At 31.8% G+C, this 13,107-nt stretch overlaps 2 protein-coding genes across 2 annotated transcripts; both read left to right on the top strand.

Moving 5' to 3' along the window:
- Positions 1 to 8,586: 8,586 nt before the first annotated feature.
- On the top strand, positions 8,587 to 9,754 carry OCT59_009365 (uncharacterized protein; the record flags this gene model as incomplete). Its single annotated transcript, XM_066133499.1, has 2 exons — positions 8,587 to 9,057; positions 9,128 to 9,754. 2 exons carry the CDS (start codon positions 8,587 to 8,589, stop codon positions 9,752 to 9,754), a joined length of 1,098 nt encoding a protein of 365 aa, XP_065999933.1.
- A 107-nt stretch (positions 9,755 to 9,861) lies between these two features.
- Positions 9,862 to 10,430, top strand: OCT59_009364 (uncharacterized protein; the record flags this gene model as incomplete). The annotated part of the gene is made up of 5 exons (XM_066133498.1): positions 9,862 to 9,922; positions 10,010 to 10,042; positions 10,125 to 10,169; positions 10,228 to 10,287; positions 10,372 to 10,430. 5 exons carry the CDS (start codon positions 9,862 to 9,864, stop codon positions 10,428 to 10,430), a joined length of 258 nt encoding a protein of 85 aa, XP_065999932.1.
- Between the last annotated feature and the right edge of the window lie 2,677 nt (positions 10,431 to 13,107).

Here is a 13,107-nt window from a genome sequence, read left to right as displayed (position 1 = left end):
CCCGATTTCCCATTATTTTAGTCCCCTTTTATGTTCCAAAACCATTTTAATCGCAACGATATACACGACGCTATACATAGACAATTAGGGCTAAATAACATAGCCACTTATCATCGTGATCTATCGTGTAATAATTGTTACCCATCTGAGATCCCCTTAACCCCTACTTTTCAACACTTTTTGGATTGGATTTCTTCTAATTATCCAGTCATAGAATATACCCGATACACTCAACAATACTTTGAAGAGGTTGCTTATTCAATCACTAACGCGGATATTGACAACGCCATACATAACCTATTGTTCAGTATCCGATACACTGACATAGAACCAATAGATTATACTCTTTTGCGTCAGGACCTTATTAACGCCTATAATCTAACTAACGGTTTTCAGCAAGATCCTAACGAAGTTCTCTATCAAGTCAGTGAGACTACCACCTCACCAGAACCTGAAGTTTTAAGTGATACCACATCAGAGAATTCCGAGGAAGAAATTCCCCATTTACATATTCCTTTACCACCTATATACAACACACCGAATAACCCAGCTCCAGTAATCCCACCGGTAATTAATATGGCTCAACCTAACCAGCAGGACTTTCAGCAATTACGAGCGGCAATTGCAGCACTAACCCAGGTATTGCCAAATACCAACAATGCTTTGGTCGGGAATACACAGGCCATTGCCAACCCTCCAGGACGAGAAGGAAAGGTGGCCGAATTGCCATCATTCTATGGAGGCAATCAGGACCCGGTCGCATGGCTGGAGGATTTTACTAGAGCTTGCAATGCTAATGGTATAGCAAACGGCCGTAAATTGGAAGTGGTACCGGCCTATCTTAAGGGTGCTGCTTCTACATGGTGGAATGCCAATCAGGCGCTACCAAATAATAACCCTAACAAGATCACTATATGGACCGGCAATAATAACAATACCGATTTTATTCAGAATTTCCCAGCGGCTTTTAGGACTCAGACTCTAGTCGAAATCTGGACTACAGAACTAGAGCAAAGACGACAACAACCTGGCGAGGATGTAAATACCTACGCCGCCGCCTTACAAGAATTATACCGAAGGGTAGAGACGAATGCTTTCGCCTATCCCGAAGCAATCAAGGCTCGGAAATTTGTAAACGGTCTATTGCCTGACCTATATGTCACCGTTAAGCCTCACAATGATCAAACGTGGAATGGCGCGGTGGATAGAGCTAAAGCGTATGAGTTAATGCATAGGGATCAGGGCGCTGTCAGCGCATACCTCAATAAATTTACGCCGATGACAACTACAGACCATACCGGCGATTTACTTAAGGCCATCCAGGATTTATCTAAACAAGTGCAGTCGATAGGTAATGGATATAGAGGCTATCGGAATAATAATAGTTTCCGAAATGCCAACCAGCAGCAGACGGTCCAAACAACGCAAGGTAGACCGAATCAGGTCGTATGTTATTCATGTGGAGAGCCGGGACATATATCTAGGACTTGTCCGAATAGAAATAATGTTGCTGGACGTCCCAATAATATTCCGAGGAATAATAATATCCCGCAACCAACAAATACAAATGACCAACTTGCGCAGATACAACAATTGCTGGCCCAATTGGTACCGCAAGAAAGTACCGAAGACCAGCATTTAAACTAGGAGGCGTACCTCAGGAGGGTGAGCGTACACGCCAGACAACAATTCCCTCGAATTTGACGTTATTGGAAACATATCCCGCTACGAGAACTACCCGAAGCAAATCTAGACTTGATCCGACTACTGGAACCGTAAAGGATAAACCTCCGGAAGAAGAGACAATAATACGAACCATACAAAGCTCTGGTAAATCTAAACAACCAATAAGGTCGACTGGAGTAAAGAAAGTCGAACCTAAGAAGGTGGTTAAGAAGAAGTCTGCCGCTGTAGCCCCAATTTACAAAATGGTAGAACCATATACGCCGCAGCAGTTCTTTGATCAAAAGGCCGATATTACGAATGGCCAGTTGCTGGCAATGAACCCAAAGTTCGGCTTAACAGTGGCCAAACAGCTAAGAAAACCGGTTGTTAGGACAAAAACTGAAGAACAAGATAAAAAACCGGTTAAGAAAGATGATGAAATTCCGAATAATGGAAATGTTTCCGAAGTTGAAGATCTCATGCAGGTGGCTAATACCGCCGGACCGAATGATGATCGAACTTCGGCATTATATTGTGAAGCCTCGATTAAACACATAAGATTCCCGCTGATCGTTGATTCTGGATCGGCTGGAAGTATTATTTCCTTATCATTATTGAAAGATTTAGATATGGAAATAACGAAAGCCTCAAAAACTATTATGGTGAATGTAAATGGAGAGCGTCGACGACCATTGGGCGCTGTAACTGACATACCGTTGAAGATACATGAATGCATCATTCCGATGGATGCCATTGTCACCGATGCTAATTCATATTCTGCTATAGTCGGAAATGATTGGCTGCGTAAGACCAAGGCCGTTCTGGACTATAACAACAATCGGATGACCATCAAGTGGAAAGATCAGGTTTTAGAAGTGACCACCGAATGTAGAGAAATGCCCCACCACATAACCAGCATCGAGATACCGAATATAGAAGCCGAAGAAGAGGTTGAGGATGAATCCGAAAAGGAAGTTGATGAAGAAGCCGTAGAAGAATCGGAAGAAGAATATGAAAGTGACAACGAGGAGACACAAGAGCAGCTATTCTGTAACGCCGGATATATTACTCAGGAAAAGGCGCAAGAAATCAAAGAAGAATTAAAAGAAGGAAATTTCGTCAGTAATGAATATTACTACCAGTATGAAGAAATTGAAAAAGGAAAATTTCATACCGGAAAATTGGACGAAGAACAACATCGGAAATTCGATGATTTTATGGAACGATATCAGAATCTGTTTGCCTGGGATCCTAACGACTTCGGAAGAACATCGGTAGTTACACATAAAATCGATACCGGAGAAGCTACCCCGGTTGGACAAAGATTCTACCGAACATCTTATCAAAACCAGCTGTTCATAAAAGAAGAAATACAACGATTGTTGAACGCCGGTTTAATAACTCCATCAAAAAGTCAATGGACTTCACCAGTTGTAGTGGTGGAAAAGAAAAACGGCAAGAAACGTCTTTGTGTGGATTATCGGAAGTTAAATCAAGTAACGAAACGAGACCGATATCCCTTGCCGAGAATCGATGACATGCTGGAAACGTTATCCGGATGTCAATGGTTTTCCTCCCTTGATCTTGCCAGCGGGTTTTGGCAGGTCGAACTTAGTCTGAAAGACAGGGAAAAATCGACGTTTATCACCCGTTTCGGAACCTACGAGTTTACGGTTATGCCATTCGGCCTATGTAATGCTCCCGCCACCTTCCAGCGCTTGATGGATACAGTATTACGGGACATATTGTGGCAATATGTTGTGGTGTACATAGACGATATTAACGTGGGCTCCAAGACGTTCGAAGAACACCTACAACATTTGGAACAGGTTTTTCTTCGATTAAAATTAGCCGGACTGAAGCTGAGTCCGGAAAAATGTTTCTTTTTCAAGGATGAAATCCCGTTTCTAGGACACGTTGTAAGCCGGAAGGGCATACAAACCGACCCTGAAAAATTAAAAACCATTAGGGAATTTCCCATACCAAGAGATTTGACGCAGTTGCGAGGATTTATCGCTCTAGCGTCTTATTATCGTAAATTTGTCAAAGGGTTTTCATCGATAGCCGAACCCTTGAATAGACTTTTAAAGAAAAACACCCCGTATATATGGAGTGACGAACAACATGATGCTTTTGAGAAGCTTAAAACATGTTTGATGACGCCTCCTATATTGGCTTACCCAAATTTCGAGAAGCCATTTATTCTTTATACAGACGCATCTACCTTCGCTTTAGGTGCAATTCTATCCCAGAAAGATGAAGACAAACGCGAACGCGTTATAGCATACGCAAGTCGCACTTTAAACAAGCACGAACGAAACTATAGTATAACAGAACTCGAGTGTCTTGCGGTAATTTGGTCAGCGAGACACTTTCACCAATATCTGCATGGTCAGAAATTTACGGTGATTACGGACCACGCTGCGTTACGATATTTAATGAATTTATCGAATCCTGTTGGCAAACTCGGACGTTGGTTAATGACTTTGAACGGCTATGAACTTGAGATTATAAACCGCCCCGGAAAACTTCACTCCAACGTCGATACATTAAGCCGAATAAGAACTTAACGCATCTTCGTTGAAAAACTCTATTAACCACCCGATTTGCATATATACGACGCCGATTTATTGAATTACCCATATTTTTGACTCAACATGGATTTAAACACCTACTTCTCACTCATACACTTTTTGACGACACACTCAATGCCAACACACCTCGATACGCAGCAACGTGCTTCTATTAAACGAAAATCGAGATATTTTATTATCTTGAATGATCAACTTTATAAAAAGAATAAAGTTAACCCCAATAGACCGATACGAGTTGCAAAAGAAAATGAAATAGAGGATATTCTATATCATATGCACTCGGATCCATTAGCAGGCCACTTTTCGATAGATGAAATGTATCGAAGGATAAAAATTCGATACTACTGGCCGCAAATGTTCAATGACGTTCGCCGATATGTGCGAACCTGTGATGAATGCCAACGAAGGGGCAAAAATCGCCGTAATGAACCTCTCCATCCGATAAAGGTCGGACAACCATTCGATAGACTAGGAATGGATATTGTCGGACCGTTGCCTAAGACGAAAAACGGCAACATGTATATTGTCGTTGCAACCGAATACCTGACCAAATGGCCGGAAGCCCGTGCAATTCCCAACGCTAAGGCATCGTCAGTTGTCTCGTTTTTCTACGAAGATATTATATGCCGCCACGGGTGCCCAAAAGAGCTATTAACTGACCGTGGGACGCATTTTGTAAACGAAATGCTAAACTCCTTATGCGAAAACCTTGGAGTTAAGCATAAATTGTCTACGGCGTATCACCCGCAGACTAACGGGTTGGTAGAGCGCTTCAACCGAACGTTATGTGAAGCCCTTGCCAAATACGCCAATACAAATAAAGACGATTGGGATTTGTACCTATCATCTGTTTTATTTGCATACAGGACGAAAAGCCATAGCACCACACGGCATGAACCTTTCTACTTGATGTATGGCCGTGATGCTGTGCTTCCAATAGAATTCGCTGTTTCCACTGCGCAAAGTAAATGCGCTGGGGAAAATTTCCAGGATGATCTCTTTAATCGAATTCACACCCTTACTGGAAAGGTGATAGTTGATCGCCTTGAAACACAAGATAATATATGCAAGGCGCAACAAAGGCAGAAAGAGCAACATGATGCAGGTCTTTCCGAAGTGCATTTTAAAATCGGAAACCTTGTGTTGCTATACCAAAGTCAACTAAGAGGCAAGCAAAAATTCCAAGAAAGATGGAAAGGCCCCTATTATGTGCATGAAATATTAGGAAATGGCGCATATAAGTTGCGCACAATTGAAGGAAAGGTTTTAAAAGTTCCGGTGAATTCGGAATGGTTGAAATTGTATCACCAACGCATATAGACTATCATGCATGAATGCATGATTGATGATATAATGAATGCATGCATTTAATGTATGCTAAAAAAAAAAAAAAAAAAAAAAAAAAAATTTATTTTTATATATATATATATATAGTTATTTATTATTTTTTTTTTGTTTATTTATTATTATTATTATTTTTGTTTATTGTTTATTGTTTATTGTTTATTATTATATTTATATATTGTTTAATTTAAAAAAAAAAAAAAAAAAAAAAAAAAAAAAAAAAATGGCCGAAATAAATGCTTATCAAAGAATCTTGGAAGATTTGCGACAATTACAGCCAACCGAAATTGTGGCATATCCGCCACCTTATACGATTACCGCAGGCTTGGAAGAAAAATTTGATTTAATCAATGCTGCCATAGAAAGGTCCAAGCGCATTGATGACCGAATATTAATGCTAGCAAATGTCTACTATTTAGGACATTTTCTGGAAGTAGAAATTCGGGATAATACAAGACGCGGTCAATTTCTACAACAATTATCTATACATTTCCGGACGATTGCTATCCGAACCTATTATATATTTGAGGTCTCCGGAGTTGAACAGATTATGAGGACAACCCATACAACCCCCACTATGATCCGGAAGCTAAGTACGGCAGAATATAAGGATTTGGTCTTTAAATCCATCGAAATTTTCAACGGGGTTGAAAATCCGGGAGGGAGTGGTGTTAATCGAATAATCACATGACCGGCGATCATGTTACGAATGTTACGAATGTTACGAATGTTGCAAATGTTACGAATGTTTAATATGTTTAACATGTTAAACATATGCAACATATTAAATATATAACACATATTTAACATATTACATTTGTTAAATATATAGCATTTATTTAATATTCTTAACATGATTAGCATAGAATTTATTGTTATAAATACATGCGTTCTAAATCAATGTAATAATAGATAATTCTGTTATATTTTAATAAAAGCATTTATTAAATAAATTATCTCATTTTTATTTTTATAGTTTGTTATATTTGTGAGTCAAATATTGCGTCTGAGTGTATATGCCTGTGTGTGCAATACCGTATTCGCATTTGACTGAAATTTCATTTTATTTTATTGTGTAACCTTCGTAAATTGATCGACAGTGATACATTTACTAATATTTACATATAGTTATTTTCACTTTGCGTTCATTAATATTATTTAACATTTATTTTATTCAATTATCCTTCTGCTTACCATATACCCATACGCTTATTTTTAAGCATACAAGAACTGGCTTAACAGTAGCATTGATTTTCTAAAGTCATTGTTGTGCCCCAAGTTGACGATTGCCCCAAAATTAACGATCGGCCTAAATTATCGGCCCATCTTTATAATGCCTTAAGAATTTTCAAAGCATTACTTTTCACATATAGTAATCATCGATGATTATCGCCAATTTGGGGCATATTGAGATTTGGGGCACAACATCATTATCTAAAATTAATTTATTTCGCTGATCGCTACCGTTAATTCTCTTTTTTTTAAGTAACCACATATCTTTTCCTGTTTTTCTTCATTTTAAAATAAATTTTCACCACGTGATTAATTAGGTTGAATGACATGAAGATCAACGTAACTATTTATTAAGCTTATTTAATTTGTTCCTACTGTAAACACAATAATTCTTTTTCAGCAGATCGAGAATTTTACCAAGAGGCTATTCTATTCTATTATTATTATTCAATATCATAGAATTGTTAAACATGAGATAATTTAAATATTTTCTTTTAAAAGAGACCATAACTTTAAATTTTCAGTTTAAGCCGTGTAAAGGATAAAATTATGATTTGTTTTATAATAATGATGATTAACAGAAAGTAATTTTTATTATAGGATATAATATTAAAAATCATTAAATTTTGAATATCTGAATATCAGTAAATAAATTAACAGATATCATATCATTAGTAGAATATAATATTATCAAATCAGTATCAAATCATTGTGAAACATAGAGATTAATTTATTTATTAATGTCATCCATTACTATTTATTCCTATGTATTTACAAAGATCGTGCATAAGAAAAAATGATTTTTTGAACATACCATATTATATTTACTTATAAATACCGATACATACGTCGCAACATGTCATATATAAAGAATTTTCATATACTTTAGGTATTATAAGGATTTACAATCATTTGTTAAACGTATAACGAATTTATAGATTTAGTCATATATTATATGATATTATTTTGTTAATATTTTAAAATCAATATAACTATTTTCATAATTTTGAAACGGAATTTATTTTGATAATAAATGATACTAATTTTTTATTCTTAAAATCTTGTTTAACTTGGAAATAGTATAGTTTGTATTAATGGTGCAACTTACAGTAAATATAATGCCCAAAGAATTTAGAACATTACATATAATAATTTTGGCCCGACCGTAGATATATTTCGTACTGTATATATCTCTGATTTTATTTTATTTTGACAAAGAAAAATGGAATGAATAGATTAAATACTAATTCCTTAAATGAATAAATAAATAAATAAATAAATAAAAACCAAATTATTAACAATTAATGTATTAAAATTTGTCATATTATAAAAATACGATCATTTATAAAAAAAATTTTAACTGTTTCACAAGAAATTAAATTGAGAAATATTTTAAATTGCCTTACATTTTTTGTCAAATTTCTATTTTTATTAAACGTCGTACAGATGATGATACAATCCATGTTACAAATTTATACTACCGAACGTTCTATTTGTGAAATTATTCTTAAGAATGTTTTCACCAAATTCTGTGATCCATAAAATCCATAAAAGGTTAATTTATTTTAATCATCAAGCTGATCACTTATTAAAGGAGAAAAGCGTTTAATTAATGGAAATTTCTAGCAAAATTTCCAGAATTCAAATAAAGAATTCTTCAATAACCTTACTATGTTATTTTTACTGTTAATAATAGAGAAATAAGTATATAAATACAAAGAGATCATATTTTGAAATTTAGTAATTTATCATGGATCAACAAATTAATTATAAACTAAAAATTGACTTGGATAACACGTCTTCAGTTAATATAGCACAAAATACATTTAAATCAAAATCCAAATATAAAAAATGTAGTGAATGCAATCGAAATAAAAGATATTTTAGTGAAACTCATCAAATTTGTTGTTTATGTTATGAAGCAAATAAAATTATTATACCAAGTGGAAATAAAGTTATTGATGATTTTATAAGGTATACAATTACAAATAGCTCTATACCACGTGGTAAAATGATATTTGTTCCTTATAATAAATTCAAAGATGTAGAATTTATTGCTGAAGGGGGATTCAGTAAAATATATAAAGCCACTTGTGTTGATGGCCTAACAACTAATTGGAATCCGAATAAACACAGGTTTAGTCGCTATGAAGGTACGGAGATATTCGCTCTCAAGGAGCTCAACAATTCCAAAAACATCAGTTCTAAAGACTTACATGAGGTATAATGTCCTATTTGATTTCCGATTATTAATATATGAAAATAATATTTTATAATTTTTTTATTTACAGCTCAAAATATTTTATGATATTAGTTTAAAAGGTGGCAATTATGTCAATATACATCAAGGGATCACACAACAAAATTTTATGATAATTACAGAATATTATGAGTTAGGAGATCTTACACATTATATAGCTAAACGTTTTTTTAATATTAGTTGGGAAGATAAGTTAAAGATGTTACGAGATATTGCAACTGGGATTAAAAATATACATGCTGCAAATGTTATTCATAAAGATTATCATAGCGGAAATATTTTTATTTCTTCTATTTTAGAAGTAATAACGGGTGATTTAGGAATAAGTAAACCATTAAATGATAATGAAGATAATGAAATATATGGAATTATTCCATATATTTCCCCTGAGATTTTTCAAGGACAAAAATATACTAAAGCTTCAGACATATATGGCTTTGGTATGATTATGTGGGAATTAATGACAGGCAGAAAGCCTTTTTGGGGCCAAAATCATGATGCAGAACTTATTATTAAAATATGTGTTGGTCTTCGTCCTCCAATTGTTACAAATGCACCTGAAGGTTATGTTGAATTAATGCAAAAATGTTGGCATTATGATCCAAATAAAAGACCAACAGCTCATGAACTTGAACGATTATTAGATATGATAAATTGAGTTATGAACATGAAAAAAATAATCCAACTAAAATCATTAATTCACCAGATATCGGGCCAATAACAAATAATCCAGGTGCTGTATATAAAAGCAGACCTTTAAGTGCAATGATCAGCTCTGCAGAATCTACAAGAAGTTTAAGAAGTCAAAGTATTAGTTTAAAATTTGGTAAGTAATTCGACTTTTAAATCATTTGATTGTTTCTGTACGATTATTAAACTTTTGTATACTATTCAAAAAATTTACGACCTAAAGACAAAAGAAAATTTAATGATAGCCTGCTTGAAGGTACTATAAACATTTTATACAACTGATCGAGTTGTTTGATTTTTTCAACTATTAATTTATTTTGAATTTAAAAATTTTTTAGAAAAAATCAACAAAAAGGTCAAATTATTTGAAAATGAAAATAATGGTAAAATGATTTTTTTAATATTTTATATATATGTAAATTAATTACTATTAACTTTTAGATTATTTGACAACAGAACTTGAATTAGATATTGATAATAATATACAATCTAGCAATAATGGTTAGTATAAATTATATATTACTCATCGTTATGTTTTAATTAAATTATAAATTTACGAATTAATTAATTTTGTTTATTACATAGATTATATCACTGAAGAAATTAATCTTGATATTGACACTCGCTGTGGTTTAAATTTTTAATCATCAACAGAAGATTGTATTTTTTATTTTTTCCTGTATATGATAATAATTAAATATCAATAAATATATTACTTCTCATTAATTATGTTTTATGAAAAGAACTCATGCATATTTAATATTTACATGTATATAACTGATAATATAGTTTCTTACATAACTTTTCACTGCCAACGTTTTTACTGTAGGGTACTCAACTAACTGTGAATTTACAGTAATTTAGAAAAATGCTTATACACAAATCTGAAATTCTTAAAATTCTGAAGCAAAACTGCAAAAGAAATGAAAAAATATTTGTCTAGTAGTATGCCAAATATGTTTAGAATTATCATATAAGCAAAACTATTTATCATTAAATTATAGTATTTAAAAAATAATAATTAACATTAAATAATAAATTTACTGTAGCAGCTGATCCATTTATCTGCCAAAAAAAGGCCACAGAATAAAATCAATAAAATTATTTATTAATAACTATTAATAAACCATGATGATAATAATTTATTAAATATAATTATAAAAGGTTATTATTTAATGATCATTAGTAAAAAAAAGCAATAAAAAAATTATTAAACAAAACATTCGTTAAAATTAGCTAACTAACTGTGGTAATCTGCAAATATACCAATCTGCTAATTTTTACTGAACCCAGCCACTGACCCATTGATCTGCCATTCTGAAATAAATAACCTATACCATTATATCATTTATACTTACTTATAGTTAAAAAAATCTTTTTAATTACTGTCAAATAAAATTACTGGTTTTATCATAAAGTCAATTTTGCAAGTAAAACTGATACTGACACATGTAACATGTTACAATTTTTTACTCAAATATGCATGTTTTTACATTATTACCAATTTATTTAACTCAACTCACCTAAACCAAAATTGTCTAAAACGAAGTACAGTATTTAAACAAATTTAATTTTCGGAGAAATTTCATATCCCATTTAAAAATTCATCGCAAATTCACCCTTGCCTATTTATACAATATCCTCAAATTGATCGTATGGACCCATTCAAATGATATATCATAGTAAGGATTAATTGTTAATTGCATATCTTGCTTGAATTAAATTATCAATTTTTACACTAGCTTGTATCAGATTGATTTATATGTTGCTCGCCACATTTTCACAATGTCCATTTTTGAAAATTAGTTATTCCATATAAATTAAGATTATTCTTGCAATTATACGTCTTAACCTATAAAACATATGAAAAAAAAATTATTGTATTTTATACTAGAAAAAAAACGAGTTAAATTAAAATCCATAGAGAAATTTCATACCTCATTTAGAAATTCATTAGTAATATTTTGTGAATTATATGGATATTTTTATTTGAGATCCTCATCCATTTCACTTCATAGGTAAATATAGAGCATTTACAGCATAAAAAAGATTTGCAAATATTTTGGCAAGAAGTTATTAAAGAATATGAAAAAAGTCAGAAAATTACTACTACTACATCTATTTCAAAAGCTAGTTAAACTTTCTAAAATAATCAAAAGTAAATCACTTATAATATTACCAATATACCAATAAGGATCTAGATAATAGTATTAAAACTTTTGCAAAAGCTGAATGCATTTGTAAGATCATAAGTGATTAATGTTGCTGCCCAAAACTCATTTAATGATAAAATTCAAAAATCTGAAACTCAAAAACTTTATTTTTAATGAAAAAATTGGTAAATCTGAAACTTTCCTAAATTATAATTAGTTTCAGAAAAGCATAAAAACAGTTTAGGCAATTAAGTTTTATTATAAAAATTAGTTCAGATTGAATTTTGACTAAACTAAAATTTTGAAAAAATAGTTTTGGCAAGCGTCCTTATAAGTGATTATGGAAATAATTTTAAAACTTAATTGAGGTAAAATGGAAGAAGTAAACTATCCTATTCTGCTTTTATTATTATTGTTGAAATTTCTTATTAATAATAGCAGTCAGTTGCCATTTTATCTTTAAATCTTTATTATATTAGTTATACTTGCAAATTTAAATAAATCAAATTATTTATTTAATGATTTTATTTACTTTCAGAAATGTTATTCTTCAAGGAATAAAAGTGCAATTTATTATAAGTCTTCTCAATACTAAAAAGGAGCAAAAGGAAATAAATTTTAAGATACAATTTTTAATTAAGAAAATTGGTATATTAACTGAAATTTTAACCTTATTGTATATTATTTGAAGTTAGTATATAATACACTAAAAGAAATACCTTCTGGTAACATCCTACTGATAATGGATTAGCAATTAAATATAGTAGAAGTAGAAGTAATTAAAGGATTTTAACTGAAGATTGCTTAGATTGATAGTCTGATAGCTAATTAAATATAAAAGTTTGATATTTATAAATTTCCTTATAATTGATCCTTAGTGTACTTGTAATAATTTATTATTATCTAAATTTTACTTTATATAGTAGTCATAACAAATAACAAATGGTATACAATATATATAGGTAAATAATTCCAAATATATATTATAAATATTATTTCCAAATGAATATAAATTTATTGATCAACTTTAATAACAAAAAGTAATTATAGATTTAAAAGTTCAAAATCTTTAATTTAGCCTACTAAAAATTGGTTTGAAATTTCTAATGTGACTAATATTAACAACTAAGTAAATAATTGGATTGAAAATAAAGTAGTATATTTTTAA

This window comes from Rhizophagus irregularis, chromosome 17, assembly GCF_026210795.1.
Source record: "Rhizophagus irregularis chromosome 17, complete sequence".
Lineage (NCBI taxonomy): Eukaryota > Fungi > Glomeromycota > Glomeromycetes > Glomerales > Glomeraceae > Rhizophagus > Rhizophagus irregularis.
Note: the sequence above shows the minus strand (reverse complement) of the source record. Positions and strands in the feature narration are given on the sequence as shown.